The sequence below is a fragment of the Amblyomma americanum genome, chromosome 4, assembly GCF_052857255.1.
Source record: "Amblyomma americanum isolate KBUSLIRL-KWMA chromosome 4, ASM5285725v1, whole genome shotgun sequence".
NCBI lineage: Eukaryota > Metazoa > Arthropoda > Arachnida > Ixodida > Ixodidae > Amblyomma > Amblyomma americanum.
The window spans coordinates 136,902,209-136,921,038 of NC_135500.1; the positions used below are offsets into that span (position 1 = coordinate 136,902,209).

At 44.4% G+C, this 18,830-nt stretch overlaps 1 protein-coding gene across 4 annotated transcripts in view; it reads left to right on the forward strand.

The window, feature by feature from the left end:
- Nucleotides 1-17,448, forward strand: part of LOC144128413 (choline/ethanolamine kinase) — a 134,793-nt gene extending 117,345 nt beyond the window's left edge. For all 4 annotated transcript variants that reach the window (XM_077661798.1, XM_077661795.1, XM_077661796.1 and 1 more), the window contains exons 4-10: nt 3,787-3,920; nt 6,842-6,952; nt 8,356-8,414; nt 9,852-9,936; nt 10,050-10,158; nt 12,413-12,613; nt 15,042-17,448. In XM_077661798.1, coding sequence (XP_077517924.1) covers nt 3,787-3,920; nt 6,842-6,952; nt 8,356-8,414; nt 9,852-9,936; nt 10,050-10,158; nt 12,413-12,613; nt 15,042-15,155 — 813 coding nt within the window. In that variant the 3' untranslated portion in view covers nt 15,156-17,448. The remainder of the gene's footprint in view (nt 1-3,786; nt 3,921-6,841; nt 6,953-8,355; nt 8,415-9,851; nt 9,937-10,049; nt 10,159-12,412; nt 12,614-15,041) is intronic.
- Nucleotides 17,449-18,830: the final 1,382 nt, after the last annotated feature.

The following is an 18,830-nucleotide window of genomic DNA, read 5'->3' on the forward strand; positions in this document are numbered from 1 at the left end:
GCCAGCTCTCCCTTTTTTTTCTTATTTTTACAACACCATTGTTTAGCTGGCAGCTCTCATTACTCGCAGCATGTAGCTCAAATGCATTTGTGGCTGGCTAGCTGTGAGTGCCCCTTAGCGGCATTCTGAAGGTCAGTTCTGGCTGCTTGTAGCTGTGGCTGACTGGAACAGAAGCGCAGTGAGATTGCTTGTGTCTGGAATGTATGGGCATATGATTGCCAATTGTTTTGATGCTTCATTATTAATGCGTTAGCATTAGATAGGTTATGTGCACGAAAACACGGTGGCATTCGGTAATTGTTGTTCAGAGCATGGAGCAGAAAAAGAAATGCCAGACTTATGGCCTCAAGCGGGATTCGAACCCACAATGACGTTAACTGATACTAGTTTCACTTGCCACTGCTTTAGATTACTCGTCCATAGCCACAGCCCTTCTCCCCGCATGTTAACTGCCAGCCTTCGTGCTGTGCTTTGAATATTGTTTCCTTCCTCCACCACTTTCATTCGTGTATGATACAGTGCAAATGCCTCTGCGCTGTGCTTTGGAAATTGTCTTCATCAGCTTCCAACAGTGCATGGTACAGTCCAAACGTAAGAGCATGCGGCCACTTGCACGTAGCAGACGAAGTTCAAATGCACATCTGGTTTGAAACCTACACTGTCTGATGGCACTTGATCAAATGCTTGATTCAGCTTGACATTTCATTTGAACAAATTGGACAGTACCCCGAACGATTTCAAAGAATTGCAAAAATGGCAAGCAGTCTCCCTCCCTGCTTGTTAAACTGCCTGCCTCTTGCTCTGTGGCACCAGTTGGCGCATCTGCACACAGAGGATGCCGCGAATCCCTGGTGCATGCACTAGTTTGCGTGACTGTGCAAAGATGATGCCAGGAGTCAGTGCATTCAAGTAATCGGAGCTCACTTGCTGACACATTCCCCTCCGCATCAATCGCATTGATCACCTGTGATTTTTTTTTTCCATTTGTGTGCGTTCTGGTAGCAACATTGAATTCAGATGAGTTATTCTTCGGTAATAAGGGAGTAATTACTCATTTTCATACACCAAAGCACAGACATATGGCTACAAATGAAGACTGTACAGCTTTTGCACCTAGCTAATGAGCACTTACTCTCTTATTACAAATCTACTCCACCTTGAAGGATTCTCCTAAACATCAAACCAGCTATTGTTTAGGTTAGTCATGCAGGAAATGAACATATTTTAGTGCAACTCAGTGCGAGCATCTTCATGACTGGCATGTTGCATCATCATTCTTGTCTACTGGCTGTAAAGCTGCTGTAAGGTTGGTGTGTGGCTAAAAAAAAAAAAAAAGACTGACAATTTAGCCTGGTTAAGCCAAATGCAAATTAGATGCGCTCGCACTTCAATTTTCACTTCACTTTTGGTTTTGGTTCAAGGTTCAGTTTAAGAGGGCAGTGCAATGGTGGTGTGTTCTCGATCCATTGTGCACGGATGAAAGTTGATGAAGGCGATCTGGCAGTTAAACACGCGGGACGTTTGGCTGCGGCGATGACGTGGTCTAATGCAGTGGCCAGCAAAGCTGATCTGTTCACACCGCCGCGGGTTCGAAAAACACTAGCAGCCATAGAGTGTTTTGCATATTTGTCCATAAAGCCTGCTCGCAGGTTGCCCTCGACCCAGTGGGCAGGTTGCCACTTGTCAGAGGCTTCGGTCATACAAACATCGACAAGATCTGAGATTCGGGGTTTCAGTGCTAGTGCACTAAAGGTTGCATGTAATAGATAAAAATAAACTAACTGGGGCACAACATTGGATAGTGGAGTGGTTTTTCTACAAGATGCGTCAATACTATCCATTTGTTCGAGCATTGCAGCTACATAATTTATAACAGTGCTGATATTGTGCCTTGTTCCGCCTCTGGGCTTGCATTTCATTCATTCTGCCAGAAAAATAACTTGAACACTGGCATATCAGTTCTCATGTGTGCACTTATTTTTTGTATCCCTGAAAAATTGCGTTGGACACGGGGGAGCAGTGGGCAGTAATAAGGGTGTTTGTTTGAGGATATATGTTCGTAGTGGAAATAGGATACCTTATCTTCAGGTTGCAGTAATTCATCACAGTGGGGTGAAATTCGTGCTTTTTTTTTCTGGAACTTTGCAATGTTTTGTAGAAGCTCATTTGAGTAAAATAAAGAAATCATTCTCTTGTGGAATTGCTGTGATCCAAGATTGTCTTGTTGCTATTGGCCGGTTGAATTTCTTGCATTTTCATTTGTCTTAAAACGTCATGCACATTTACCAAGGTAGTCTTTCTTTCATTGCTATTTCATCTGCATGCACGCATGCAAAAATATTACAGAGGTGTTGTTTGATGCATGTATACTTTAACTGCTTTGAAAAACACCCTTGTGTGCTAAGAAAATAGTAGCTGTGGCAGTAGAGTATGTGTTATGAGGTGGTGCACGTTATTAATGGTAGCATTGCAGATTCACTCAGTGTCCTTGTCAACATTCGGAGGTTTCTTTCTCAGCTTAATTGTTAAAAGAGGGACGTGGGTTTCGGTGGTGAAATTTTTATTTATTCATATTTTTTTTTGCATAGAGCATTGAAATGTAGCATGCTGACTAAAAAATCTCCTGAATGCCTAAATACAAAATTACACTGAAATATCTTAAGGAGTTTTGACATCATAAATTTTTATGTGCTTGATTGCTATATACCAAAGATGCAGGAAGCCTGGCGTGACAATAATACGCAATAGGAGACTGCAGTTGTTTTCAAGTTTTGCTCAAAGGAATGGTTGATGCATTAACATTCTCTAAATATTTTTAGCAGCTTTATATTTTTATGCACAGAATGTTAACTACGCTTGTATAATGCGCTCATTATCGTCATGCAAAATGGCTGATGGATTTTAAAAAACCAGAAAGTAATTCAAAAATATAGGAACATGACTGCATAAACAATTTATCTAGGAACACAACACAACAAACCACACGAAAATTCGGGAAGCCATTGTCAATTGTCATGCTACGCTCTCTTCAAGTAGGGCAGTCGGGTCCAAAAACACTTTGAGAAAGCGTATTTTCTTGGAGATTTCAGGTAGTTTTTTGCTGCCAATGATCACAAACACATTTTAAAGTCACTTCTGGGCTGTTTTCAGGGAAAATAGATGTTATAGATGCGAAATTGATGTTTTCTAAAATTCGATTTTTTTTCTAAATTTTTGTAATTTGAAAGCTGCATCCCCCCTTGGGTTCCTTATGAAAGGCAGCAATCTCTAAGGATGTCAGAAACATGGGTAATTAGCTTAGAACTGGAAGTATGTATTAGGCCCTGTTAGAACTAAGAACACACAAATCTTGTCATGACACCTGCCAAAGCCAAAGTAGAACCAGCCCGGCCTTTCCTGACAGCAAGAATACTGGCCATCCAGATTCACCGTCTCTTGGATATACAGCACTGTTCACGCGCAGTGTCTTCTAGACAGTAAAAACATTCGACCATTCCGATTCAATGTCTCTGGGATGTGCAGCACTATCTGGGTGCAATATCCTCTTGACAGCAAGACCACCTGGACATTCAGATCCAATGTCATTTGGACGTGTGACTCTGTCGTGAGTCAATGTGGTCTGCAGTTGCAGTATGCAGACCATGTGCCCAGTATGCTTTCATTACATTTTATGTCCATTTGTTGTAAAGATAGGATTGAGAAGAATGATTGTGTAGCAGTTAGCATGTTTTCACGCTATCAGAACATTGCAAATGTGTCTGACTGCATGGTGCTGGGTGCTTTTAGGCTCGAGCACTGACGCTGCAGCAGCTGAAGGACCCGGAGATATCGCTGCTCATCGCCAACAAGCTGGCACGGGTGCATGTGCTACAGGCCCCCTTGGTCAAGGAACCCACGTGGCTCTTCAACAACATGAAAAGGTGTGCTGGCCCTCCTCATCCTTCTATTTTGCCTTCTATTTCCCTCTGTTCCGGCTTAACTTTGGTTCACAGTGACTGGTATGCAACACTAAAATGGGAATAAAATTTCAGAACAAGCTCGTGGCGTGTAGCAATGAAGTGACACTTCAAAACGGTGAAAACAATTAGTGAGTGCGACAGAACCATGAGTACGGCCGCCGCGGTGGCTCAGTGGCTATGGCGCTTGGCTGCTGACCCAAAAGATGCGGGTTTGATCCCAGCCGCGGCGGTCGAGTTTCGATGGAGGTGAAATTCTAGAGGCCCGTGTACTGTGCGATGTCACTGCACGTTAAAGGACCCCAGGTGGTCGGAATTTCCAGAGCCCTTCACTACGGCATCCCTCATAGCCTGAGTTGCTTTTGGACGTTAAGCACCCATAAAATAAACCAGAACAATGAGTATGGTAAAAAATTGGCGAGAACTGGCAAGATTTAGTTCTAATTTCTTGCTTCTTTCCTCCCTATCTTTTCAACTTTCTTCTTCGTCTTCTTGCTGTAGGGCATCTCTGTTTCTCACTTCATTCTGCCACCCTCTGGCTCGCAGCATATTTCAGGGAACTCGGGCACAGTGTACATGGACTGAAAAATATACCTTTGTCCAACTGGCACTCTGTGAGCCTGTGTTTCAAGGCGTTGCTGGCCACTCTTCACTCACTCTTCTGGTGGGAACGATATCACATTCCATGCTGCGGGGCTTGTATCTGTGCAGGGCATAATACCATATATTGTTGCGTGCAAGTCAATTTGGAATATAAGTCGACCCACCCAACTCGCTACCGTTGCTGGCCAAGGAAAAGTTGACTCCAAGTATAAGTCTATTCCCCCTTCCCCCTCCTTTCGTGGGACGGCATCGCGTGCGTTTGCAGTTCAAAGCAAAAAAGTTGTAACAATGCTATTGCAAGGCCAGCATTTGGACACAAATGGAGATTGAAGGCGATAACTGCACTCCATCCTGCCTCCCATGCTTGTGTGCGGCCGTCTGATTGCAGCAAACTGAACCATCGAACTGCCGATGGTCATGTAGTTTCGGACTCCGTCGTGACGTATGCTCCAGAGGTTACCGGAAGTTTTGCTGTCTACCTTTCATGAGGGAAAGCGACTGCCACCATGAGCGAGCCGGGTAAACAGCACTGCATTTCGAATTTGTGTAGCGGAACGGATTTTCCGAGAATAGTCAGCGGCGCGAGGCGTGTACTGCCCGTGGCTGGGCTGAAATGCCTTACACCCCGCAGATAGGTGGACTCCGCACCTAGGTCGACCCCCTCAAGTTCAGAAGGTCGTTTTTGGAAGAAAACGTTGACTCATATGCAGCAGTATATGGTAAACGCAACCTGATCGATAGCTTTCTCATCTGGGAGTTAGGGATAAGAGAAGTGGCCTGTTAACAGGGCCATGCTGAGTACCCGCTCCTTATTTGTTTGCTTGCTGTCTGCGGGCCTTCTGAATGACTGATCATTGAAGTAGTGCTATTAGCTTTTGAGCCCTGCAAGCAAATTCTCTGCCTCAGAGTGGCTTTCATATATTGAGTAATTACAAATCAAAATTGGGAGCTTAATAGTATGTTGGTTCTTCACATTTGGGTTATTTTCATATAGTTTTAGGGTAAGAGGTGTTGAAAATTTGGTAGAGTTTTTCAGGGCGAAAATTGGGCAGAAATATGTTTTCTTTAACTGGGCTTTATTTTTTTCATTTTTACCTTGAGAAAAATTCTAGCATGAACACTCATTTTGTTGGTGTTCATAGGGTACTCAGTTTTACAAATAAGCGATGAGAGCTGCAGTTTAGCAAGAAAATTTTTACCAACTGATGGCTTCATTCCCCCTTTTTCTGCAAGGTCAGGCAAAGCAGGTCAGTGAAATGCACAGCAGATTGAGGGCACATGTGTGGTTTATCTGCTCGAATGAATGCCAACTGGCTGGCTAGCAGGGCAGTGTAGAAATAAGTTTTTTTCTGTACATACGCAAGCCGTAAACATTTGTCCACGACTACAATACCATGCGCACTTGTCCATGGTGGAGCTGTGGTGTCCCTCATAGCCCATGTTTTGGTTTAGGATGGCAAACAACATACCACACGTGCATTTTCATTATAATTTTGTGTGTGTGTGTGTGTGTGTGCGTGCGTGCGTGCATGCAGGAGTTGTATTTACTGACTTTTAAAAACTTGTTTGGGCCAAAAGAATCGGTTAAAATTGGATGTTACCTGCAGACTAAGGGTTAAAAGTAGGAGCAAACAGAATTTCAAGACACATGTAGGAAACATTGATAGGACTACGCTAATTCAAGGAACTGGAACGAAGGCACACCATTTCCTTTTTTGTTCCATAAGAAGAGGGGTCTAGAAGAAGCAACTACAACATGTAGTCATTTACTTGTAGGCGACTTCACGTCGTGTGTTGACTCCTCTCGTGAATATAGTGCATGCTTTCTTTCTCTGCACCTACCTGCCTCTGTCTTGGTTTGAGACTGCAATTTTATTTTTCACTTTGTTGTTACTTGCGTGTATTCCTCTGCTTATGCAGATGGTTGACATGTTCAATTTATACTTGGATTTGTATTGTAATCTGTCCATCTACATGGAATCACAATGGGGCTTTTATGTTGTTTTTGCTTCCGTCATGGTAAAGGGCTGCTTTGGAGTGCCCGGTTTGTGTAATGTACCATTCCTGGCCTTGGTAGCCAGAAGGCATCCAACGTTTTGCTAGCAAGCTCACAAGCAAACAAGTATGAGACAGAAAAATGAACCTTTTCATTTTTTTAAATTTTTTAATTTTAGATTTGAAGGGGTGAGAATGGAAGGGTGCAGAAAGAGTTCCATTTGCTGCTTGAAAGTTGCAAGAGTGCTGATGGCAAATCTGTGGCACGTTGCATGTTGCATGCACAGGTGGCTGAAGTATGCGCGTTCCATCAAGGTGGACACGGTGCCCATCAAGAACCAGAACATGGCCGTCAAGCTGCTCACCTTTGACCTTGCCGCCGAGGTCAGCTGGCTGAAGTAAGTAGTAGCTTTTACCGCGTGGCCCTTCTATCCGGTCATGGTCCGGAGGTACGGGGCCTCGGTTAACCTTGGCTCGTTTGATTGGCTAACGTAATCCATGCGAAACTTTGTGTCCAGGTGTTAGTAGTGCCTTGTCAGAATTGTCGCTGTGTGATAAAAAGTTTGTTAGCTTTCGAGAACAGTATCCACATAGATGTCTGTGTACTCTACTGAAGAGTTTGCATTAACATCACAATTCAAGTCACCATTCAGCTTGGTGTTTTTCACACCGATGCATTCAAAGGGCATGGTGCACAAAACAACACAGGTTGAACACAGAATATTGTCTGGACTGTGTTGATTTAGCACAGACTCCACAGAAGCTGATTGACTAAAGCATCTTATTTGATCTTTTAAGCATTTGTTTGCCTGTGTCGTAAGACAGGCATGTTCTGCTCTAGGTTAGTTGTGGGAGGCACACAACATCTCAGTAGTTCCTCGCAACACTAAGAAAGCTGCAGTGAGTGCACAGGCGACGTTCTGACACTGCAGAATGTAATGCCAGTATAAAATAGGCATATGGGTATTTGGGATAACGTGCTTTAAAGTGCGCATGTGCCAAACGCTATTTCGCATCGAGCCTTAACATACGCTCGCAATTTTCCAGAGTTTAACATACGCGACTCTTGCATGCGTTCAAACATAGTTTTCAAAATGGCAGTCCCCTTTAAAGCAGGACTCGTTGCTTCTGACTTAATTCGTCATTGTTACTGCCATTTTCAGTATGTTCACTGGCCGTAAATGGGCCACTGGGCTTTTGCTTCGTTTTATCTCTCCTATAACAAAACATATGAGTGATAAATTCGCTTTACTTTTTATTTAGAGTGATGATTCTGCCACTTGTAGTCCTAAGAGGAGCGTCGGTTTGACAAAAATGGCTCCCGTTCTAACAACCAGATGCACCATTGGGCTGAGCTTGCGTTGCGTCCTTTGCATACGCTGAACTAAAAATGCGAATGGGACAAATGGTTTAACATACCGCAATATGCTTGTTTTTAGCAAACGTAAGCATGCCTACGCTTAGGGTGTATAGACAGCGTTGATTTAGGCTCTTTTCTAACCATATCTGCGTACATCATGAGCAGACGACGCATCTCCACGGAAGAACACATTTGACATGCTCTCTCGATTTGCTGAGGAGGTCTCTACCTTCTATAGCTGCGCAAGGAAGTTATGAGATGGAGTATGTCTCGTGCGTCTTTGAGCTTTGGGACACCTCAGCTTGTAATGAATTGCAAAAAAAAAAGTGCTGTGTATTATAGCCAATGGCACAAAAACCCATGCCATATATAGTTTATAATTCTTTTTGAAATTTTATGCCACTGACTTTCACATTCATTTCATATGGTGTCTGTTTGCAGGGGGTTCCTTGCAAAGACAGAGTCCCCAATTGTGTTCTGTCACAACGACCTTCAAGAAGGTAAGCCGCTCTTACCCTGTGGTAGTGATGTCAGTTTGATTCTGCCCATTCATTGATGGGCATCAGCAAAAAAGAAAGTGCCACCAGTGAAGTTTTTATGTCGAGTAACACTGGAAATGAACACATACTATAGTTTCTACAATCCTGTAGGAAATTTCATGCAATAATGCTTAGTGTTGTGAGCTTATTGTACAAGCATTGTAGTATATGTGGCAGTCCTAAACCTTCATGTGCTCCTTGTCAGCATTTTTAGTATGAAAGCACTTCTAGCTGCATTCTCGGTGAAAGCCGTTGGATGAGTGAAGCCTCCTGACTGGTCACATGACTCAATTCAGAGAGGCAATTTGGCCGATTAAAAGACATGTGAGACGCCAAACAAAGCTCAATTTGGGGATGGCCCTGCACGGTAAGGATGGCAACACATGGTATGTCACATGAGGCATGTTCCAAATATGGTTAGGAAACCTGGAATTCCCCCTTGGAATGACCTTGGCTGAATTGGACTGCCGGTGAATCCGGGTGTGCTTGGGTGGAATACAGGCATGACCTAGTCTCAAAATGAAATTGGCCCACCTTCAGAAATGGGGTTTGCTCACCCTTGAAAATTGAGTTGACCCATGTTCCGAACCAACCTGGACATCCCCAAAATTGGCTTGGCCCACCTCTAATATTTGTGTGGCTAGTTTGGGTGCCACGCCCCCAAAATTTTGAAAATTGAATGGACCCATATTAGGAACCAACCTGGGACATACTTAAAGTGGGCTTGGCCCACCCTTGAAATATTGGAAAATTGAGTTGACCGACCTGACACATTTCCAGAATGGGCTTGGCCCACCCCCTGAAATTTGGGTGGCCCACCATGCTCTCGCATAATATTTAGTGCTTAGCAGTGCTAAACCACGGGCCATTTTTTTGAGTATCTTGTAGTCCTTTGCCCCACCCTTCATGGCTTACATTGGCATTTTTCCTAACACTACCATCACTATGCTTCGTTGCATTGAGAAGAAAGGGTAATGCATGAGCAAGTTTGGCATCTAAAAAGAAAAAAAAAGGCACGGTATGAAACTGCATCGATTGGTTGCACATCTCCGGAAGGTTGCCTGTGTAACTTCCACTGTGCCAGTATGGCCAAGAGGAGAGGCATATTTTTTCAAAACCTCCGGAATAACAGATTTTAAGGATTGTGACTTGTGTGCCTCTCCTAGTGGAAGCAGTGCCCATCTCAATGGAATATCTACAGCAGCCTCTGTTCTGAAAGCATCGTGCGTGGCTAACTTAACAATGTGCCATAGTGCTGTCCAGTGCCACTTGCTGCTGTTCCACTGCAACCTTCCGACAGGTCTTGTGACCCTTCAGGATGTAGTCGGCTGCGCTCTACTGGTTGTTCAACACTGCTAGTGTTTGGCATGCAGGTTGAGTGCTGTAACTTTCTTGCAGGCAACATTCTCTTCATGGATGGTCCAGGCCCCAAGGAGGAGAACATGGTGTTCATCGATTATGAGTACTGTGCTTACAATTACAGGTAAGTTGTTTACTATGCAGTCACCACTCACTTGGGTGCACGGGTGATAAGCTGGTGTGCGTTACAAGCTTTATCTTTCTTTTCTTTTTCCACTTGTCTCTGTGTGGCTGTAGGGGGTTTGACATAGCGAACCACTTCTGTGAGTGGATGTACGACTACTCATATCCTGAGCATCCCTACTTCAAGGCCCTGCCTGAAGACTATCCATCCGTAGAACACCAGGTTAGTGTGACACTTGCTGACCAACAGCAACCATTCTACTTGTTTGGAGATTCTGGGGGCTGCGTCATATGACTTACTGGGTCGCCGCGCTGCACTCACTAGGGGAACATGGTGTCTACCAGTGATACAGTGAAACCTCGTTATAGCGAACTGGTAAAAATCGTAAAATAGTTCGGTAATTTGTAGCATAAGATGTCACCAAAAAACTCTCGAAGGAGAAGCTAAATTTATTCAGCGAAAGCACGGCAGCTAGAGACCTTCTCCGTAGCTTCAGCACTGTTTCGAAGCCGCTCGCGGCGATTGTGGAGGCCGCAAAAAAAATGAGCAGCAAATGCTAATTAAGTGTCTCATGTGGCGGCAGTCAAATGCCAGCCAAGGTGGCTTCCTCGCATTACAATGGTGTCGCGTAAAAACTCGGACACTGGGACTAAAGCTATTCATGTCTTCACCGCCTCCATCCGTGGTAGTCGACTTGAGCAGAGAATGGCTGTTCGAAGCTACAACAACCGGCCGTGTCGCTGGTCCCGGGTACTATCGCCGGGTGTGAGAGGCGCAAACGGGTGCCGACTGCCTGTCTATCTGCTTTTCTCGCCGCTATATCTTTGGTGTGCTGTTGGCAAAGCGAGGTAAAGCGTGAGCTGTGGTGCAGACACTTGCCGCTCCACCACAAGTCGCCCATGTAGTGACTGGTGCCACCTGCCATCCAACTGGGCACAGATTGGTGCTGGGCAGTTCGATGTATTCATTCTATGGCAAGCCGCGTTTGATATATAGAGTAAGAAATGCATGTGTTTGTTGAAAATATTTAGGAACAGTTCGATATAGCCAATAATCCGTAATATCCGTGTTCGTTGTAACGAGGTTTGAATGGATTAATTAATAGCTTTTGATTAGTAGCTGAACACTATCAAGGGATGTGATATTTTACATGTGTTATCTTCGCACACTGTGCATAAGCAGTCGCAAAGGCTGAGTGGTTATGGTGCTCGACTTATGACCCAAAAGGCACAGGTTTGATCCTGGCTGCAGCAATCTCGTTTCGATGGAGGCAAAATGCTCGAGGCCCGTATACAGTCTGGTGTCAGTGCACATTAAAGAACCCCATGTGGCCGGAATCATCCGGAACCCTCCACTACCACATTCCTCACAGCCCGAGTTGCTTTGGGACATAATTCCATAAACCAAACCAAACACTGTCAAGTCTCTGCACTATTTCATTAAGAGTTGGCTTCCTTGCATTTATGATAACGTTTTGCGGGCACTAAAAGCAAGCTCACGATGGTGCACTGTTAAATACAGTAAAACCTCGTTGATATGTCCCCAGGTTCATGTGATTTCCCGGTTCGTACGCTCAAAATCGCGGACATCAAAAATGTCCCATGGAGTCAACCATATTTTTCCGGGTTAATACGTTCCTGGAAAACACTATTTCCCGGCTACTATGTTTAAAATTTCGACAAATTGTGGCCGTATACAAGTGGTCCGAACGAGAGGGCACGCGACGTTTTTTGCGGTAGTAACCCGCCGTGGTGGCTTCTCTGCAGTGCCTCGATGCAACGAGGCGAAGGATCACCACCCTCAAGAACAAAAAAAGATAAAAACACGGCACTAGCATTCGTGACGGCCGTTTCTGCGGCGACGCGATATGAAGAGGAGATACGCTGAGGTTTGTTCGCGGTGCATAAGGAAAAGGAAGCGATGCGGTTATATGCGAGCGGGCCGTGACTGGGAAATGCAGCTTAAAAAGCAGAAACACTGGGACAGTCAGTAGCCGCGGTGGCTTTCCCACAGCACTTGGGTGCAAAGGGGCGAAGCATTCGAATATGACAAGGAAGAGATTTTGGTTACTTTCCTCACTGCCTTCGACGGACCGGATGCGTTACGAATTTCCTTCCGCGCTAAAAAGCGCAAACGCGGAGTACTGAATTCAGCGAGCTCTGGAATAGGATCTGTTCATCTCCTGTGCCAGGAAATTCCAAACAACAGTTTTATGAAGTGTAATTGCTATAAATGTGTTTTTACCTCATTCAACAGTTACATTTCTCATAATCAGGCGGTTTGGATCATACGTTTTCCCGGGTAACGCATTTTTCTCCGGAATTAAGAAAAAAAGCATCAACAAGGTTTTACTGTACTTTCCACTTCTGTTGCTTTGTGTCGCTTAGTTTTGCCTGTTGGCTATTTTGTTTTTTGCTTTTTTTGTTTTTCACGAGCACCGCGAACCTCAATATTCATTGCTGTGTTTGCTTTACAGCGGCTCTTCATTGACCGGTACCTGTCCACGTACACCATGTGCCAGACACTCACCCAGGATCATGCCCAGCCGACATCGAAGCTGTACTCGGCAGACTATGTGCTGCGAGAGGCGCGCGTCTTCACATTGGCTTCACATCTCTTCTGGACACTATGGAGCATCTTCAATGCCCACACGTCGAAGATCAAGTTTGGCTACTGGGTATGCCAGCTCACTTGTTGCAGCTAGGGATGCGGGAATAGTACTTCCACAAAACTGAACAGAGTGGGAATGGTGTAGCCTTGCTGCCGTATCGAATACGAATAGCGTTGCTAAAAACTGAATCAAATACAAATAGATCAGTTACAGAACCAAATCAGATACGAATCAAATGTTTTCACAAAGATTTAGCACTTGTGCAAATATATTCGAACAAAACGAATATAGTTGTTTTAAACTGCAAAGCATTAGAGATGGTGCTGCGGTACAGTGCAGTAAATTGTGGAATTACTGCCAAAGAAGTGAAAGTGACCTCTATTAGGGGTGCACAACATTGTCAGAATGTTAATTCTATTACTGTCATATCATACGAATAGGAAAATTAGTGTTTGCTACTGATGGTGACAGCCATGGCCTCCAAAGCAGGGTTTGCTGAATTTGCATGAGCCCTGCTGTTCCTCCTAATCTTGGAGGTCATGTATGAGCATTATGAACGCCATGGCTTAAATGGACCACGTCGCGACCCTGAACCCGCCATCGCACACAGACCAACTGTGGCAGCATGCCGTGCGGCACCAGAGTGGGCCCGTTTTTGGAACACTCGTCGAAGAACACTACGGCGTGCCTTATTCAAACTTCATGCTAATTATTTGAAAAGGATTTGAAAATATGAGAACATATATGATTCGTTCTGAGTCATTTTGAACACGCACAATGCAATTTGTTTTGGCGAATCGAATAGGTGAATATTCAATTTGCTATTTGCAAATTTGGATTGCCTTGTGTAAAACAAGATGCGGGAAGGATCCAGAAAAGTTGGATAAGGAACAAGCTGGCATAACGACATTGGAATCGGAACTGCTTGTTGTGATCATCATAATGAATCATAATGAAACACCGTGCACAAAAAATGCAGATGAAGGAAGAAGGTCATCAACTTTACCCTGGGAGAACTTTCTGTGGCTCTGCAGTAGAAGCTACTAGCATGAGGTTACAGTACCTGGAGCATGAGCGCATCAGAACAGCGTGCTTGTGGAACCTGTCGCCTTATGCTCATAGCTTCCACAGCAGCATCGCAGAAAATTGCGCCCAAGTGTAGGCCTACCACAATGACACTTGGTAGTTTAGGGCTGGCCGAAAGTATTTTAAAACAATACGCACCCATTTCTGGGATGCCTGCCTAGGACGCACAGGGAGTCGTGCTTTTTGCAGATTCAGCATTCCACCAATGTTTTATGCCGATAGTACATTAATTCAGGCAGAAGCCAGGGCTTGCTGCTTTTGTGCCAGCAAGTCGTTGTCCTACTGCTTGCACCAATCTCCGATGCTAATTGTTTGAGTCCTTCAGAATGCAGCGTGCTTGCAATTAGACTCGTTTTCAATACTATAACATATCGGCTTTTATGGCACATTTGACCCCCTTGTGGAATTGGACAAAGTTCCTCTTAGTGCATAGCATGAACTGCAACAAAATATCTAGAAGTAAAATATCTGGAGCTGCACAGTACTACCTTTGTTCTTTTAAGGTGAGAAAATGAGAAAAAAGACAAACAAACATGTGAAAAGAACTATGCATCAGGAGATAGCGTGTATCCCATCTTTCTTGCTGCTGTTAAAAGGAGCCATCATACGCTTTTTGTTGGGATACACCACGAACGCTGGCTGCTAGTGCTGTTTGCCTTTTTATGATGCGTCTTCAATCTTCACACCATTAGCAGTGTAAGAGAAATATACTGCTACTTACGGTATCGTGGTGGCAGTGGCAACACTGTTGTAACAGAAAAAAAAATGTTGGTCGATTTGCGTAGTTAGACCAACTGCAAATTAGGTGCGCTAGCAGTTCGGTTTTCACTTCGTCCGGATCCACTGTTCACGGATGGCAGTTGTTCAGATAGCAATACTGAGTTAATGTCCATATATGCGGAATTGGTCCTTCTCCACATTCTTAAATCCCCGGGAGTCTTCCTAGCACTCCTGGCACAATGGTGCAGCGTTCAAGCGATGCACTACTGCCGTTCTATGAGAGGTGCTGCCATTGGTGGGACTTGTGTTGCGACCCAGGTGTCTCTTCCCGAGAAGCCTCTCACAATTAATTAAGCTGCAGCTTGACACGGTGGGCAGGCTTTAGACAGACACACACACAATGGCTGAATGCGAGCAGTAGCCCCTATAAGTGCTAGCGCACTAGAAAGTGTTTTCACTCCAGGATTGTATGCTCACTGTGCAAGAACAGAGCATTGCTGTGTGTTTGTCAGCTGGCAGATGACAGTGTACCATCTTTGTCATGTGGTGCAAGTGTGTGCTGTATTGGATTTTCAGTGGAAGTAAAGTGCAGTTATTGTTGGCGCCTTTTATTTTTTCTGCTGAGCAGAGTGTGATATGGAACATCTGAGACAGTCATTGTCGTCCCTCCCTTTTTTTGTGCTCGCAGGAATATGGCCAGGCTCGTCTTGATGCATTCATGGTGCTGAAGCAGGAACTTCTCCACGAAGAGCACTCATCACCCACCACAAACCACTCTTCACAGAAAGCCGTCAAGACGTAGCTTCCTGGGGTGCTCGCTTCTCTTTGATCCCCACGTACGCATCTGAGATGTGCACAAATCATCAGTGACTGAGCAGCTTGGAAGACAACTTCCGTAGCACCCATTGCCTCCACAGTTCAAAGTCAGTGTGACCCTCCCGACTGAACATGAACACAATGGCTGATGTTTGGTGTGGTGGCAAGACTGACCCGACTAAGCTGAACCCTGTCAGTCACATGCGGTGTGTTTGCTTTGCAGGCAAGGCTTCCATTTCCACGTGAAAGGGACTCGAGTGTGTGTTCCTTGCACATCTCTCCTATCATTTCAGTGAGGGCTCATTTGTTTGGCTGGACAGAACAAAGGGACCCATATCGTCATCTTCCTTCTTCTCGGTGCACTTATACCGTCAAGAGACATTATTTGCTTTTGTGTCTGTGTGCCAATGGGGGAGGAGAAAATGTGCGACAAGCATTTCCTAGGTGTCGCCATGATTTGCTGGGAATGTGCCGAACTTGCTTCCACAGACTGTGCTGCCGTCTGCTTTTTGAACAGGTGGTGGAGGCAGGTCATGTTGGTGCGGCTTGAGGACCCCAATTTGACACACCTTTGTCTGTTTGAACCTGTTGTACTCGGGAAGCAAGGCTTTTGCTGACCCTTCTTTTGCATGCTTAACATAACCAGGTCTTGCACATGGTTGTTATTGCAGTGGTTCCTCGAATAAGCTTTGATGCAACCTCGGGGGTCGGGTATCTTGAGTGAAAAGAAAAAGCACTGCGTGTGCCTTACTAAGGAGAATGTTTCTGCGGTGCATTGAAGCCTGTGTGTGGGAAACATCGAAGGAGGTAGGCGCCACACTCGCTGGAACCTTGCTTTGGAAGGGATGTGAATGGGTGTGGTGGATCAAAGGTGCGACATTGCACCGCTCTGACATAGAGGCACAAAATATGTTAAATCTGGAAGGGGAATTCATCCAATGCACCAAATTGCACTGCTTTCTTCCACAGACCACGTATTGCTTGCTTGAGCAACACTGAATCGCGTCCTGCGTGTAGGGGAAGTGGATGAGCAATTTGCAGTGCTTTTCACTACTATCACTAGGCATTGCAGTGCTGGAATCAGTGAGAAGAATGTCAATTTGGTCAATTGTATGGATTTAGCTGTACCAGCACTTCCAGCATAACACCTTGCATTTTTGTGCCTTTCTGTAAGTGGGTTGCATAAGATGTCGGGTGCAAGTAGTGCATGATTTACTGGGAGCAGGTGTCATCTGGAACTAAGCCTGAGTGGTGCTGTGAAGGAAGTGCAGCAAATAATGAAGAATGCACCTAACTGTTGGCTGAAACAAGGACAGTGCTCTAGTCACAGCATTTTTTACGATGCTGTATTCTTTTTTTCTCCACCAAAGTGACGGGTCATGCATGCAGCAGATTGGATTTTTCTTTTTCTTTTCTGCATAGCAAAGATGACATTGTTCCGTATGCGTTGACCACTGCCCACATTCCACCATTTCCTGAAACGAGCTTTACGTGAGGGGTATGTAGACTAAGAAGAAATGCCTGGGTACACCTGTACCTGCGCATGCTACATTGTGATCTGTATCTTGGATGAAATTACACGTTTGGTCCACAGGCAGCATTTTATTGGGCAAATGTTATTGAGTTGGTTAGAACCGATGCTCCATTACAGTTCATTGTAAGAGATGTAGCAAGTACAGCTGGTAGTGTAAGTTGCATTCACTCATGCCACTTGCTTTTTTTTTTGCACATTGTCATGCTTTACAACTTGAAGCAAGCCTACTGCCACTTTTGGTGTTGCTATTTCAGGTACATTTCTTTGGGTTGGCATTTTCGGCCCTTTGTATAATTTGATTGTATTTGTGTGTTCTCTCATTTTGGCAGCATTTACTGAGCACTGGAAAGTTGCATTTGGATTTCTAAAAGCTGCATCTTCTATGAAATGTGCAGGTATAATTCTGTGTTCTGTGGAAGTTTTTTTTTTTTTTTTGCTTGCTGCCAGTGCAACGCACTACTGTGCTTCTGTTTATAGTCTTGTTTAAATCTTTCAGAATTCAGCATTTGTAAAGGGTGTTGAGCATTCTTGTTTTTTCCTTGAGACAAAGCCCATGCCACTTGTGAAACTTTCTTTTCTGTTGCCTGCAAGGAATGGCTGTTCCTCTCTGTGTCACACATTTTGGGGTTTACTGCTCCTTATGACCTAGTCTCCCAGACTGAACTATTTTTTAGCTTTCCACATGATGAGCTCTTTTGGTGTACACTGTGATGTGTTTGTAAATAAAAAGTGAAACTGTGGTTCACTTTGTTGTTTGGATCTTCTACATAAATATGCATAGAAACTGCATCACTTCATTGCTGACACACTTTGCATGTGAAAGCGTACTATCAATGTCTGTCATGAAAAGAGAAAAAAAGTGCATGAAGTCACTTTAGGACTGTTAATAGCAAACTGTGATCCATTGGAACAACACTGCTTTGTGTATTAACCCTTTAAGGTGTTTTGTACGTAATCGTGTACACTGTGAACTCTCAGCATTTCCTAGAGTGTGCTCTGGCTAGCACCAATTTCTTTGCTTCAAGCAAATTTAGCATCCACGACATCTGAAATATACCTTTTTATGCCAACTAGTGAATGCACGAAAAAGTTGGCAGAGGCACTTCAGACTGCTTACATGTACGAAGACTTAAGCCTGCCCACTCACTTTGTGAATGCACTTACCACATGTTGTGACGTGATGCAACCTGATGCAACGCAGCTGGCAATTAACCTGTGCATGGCTCTACGTAGCCGTCGTCATACCATGGGCCGCGCTCGGCCTTAAGGACATGACGTGGTAATTAATGGGTTAGTGCCTATATATGCAGAATTCGTCTTTCTCTACTTAACATTCATAGATCCCTGGGAGTCCTCGTATGCCCCACTGGCGCAGTGTGGCAGCGATTAAGCGGTGCACCACTGCCCCGAGATGGCAGGTGCTGCCACTGGTGGGACTTGTGCGATTCAGGTTGTCCCGAGCAACCTCGCAAGGCATCGTTAATTTAACCGCCACCTGGTAGGTTACATGAGGATGCCATCTTTTTGTGGATGCCATTGATTGTTAACACACACAGACGGGTTTTTGCTCAATGGGGCAAGTAAGGCTTACGCCATAAAATAATCAGCTAAAGAATGAACTTGGCAGCATGTGTTGTGCCATTTTCTTGTTGACAGATTTTGCCACCAGTACTAATATATTTTTTTCTTCCTGGATTTCTTCCATCATGTGCATCTTCGAAACACAAAAGGATTCGACAAGTACTGCAGTGTTGACTACACAAATCCTGGTGTTTTAATTTTAGTTTATTATTTTGGTGCTTTGTAAGAAATTTTGTATGTGCATGTAAAACACAACCCACTGGTGCCTTCTGTTTGAAAACTAAGGAATTGGTATATATAAGCTATATTACACAGCAAAAAATGTTTTTGTATTGCAATGGTAAATGGCACCTCAAAGGGGCAAGTGAATTTTCATGATTTCTACTGACCTGTGCTGTAGGCCTGTTTTATTTTAATATAGAATGCGGAAATGGCGAAAATGCCTATTAACGTACTGCACAGGCATTCGTGTGAACTGTTTTAATTGCCTAATTATAGATGTCGCATCACTTATGCCACGACAAGGTCGAGCCATATAAATGGCTT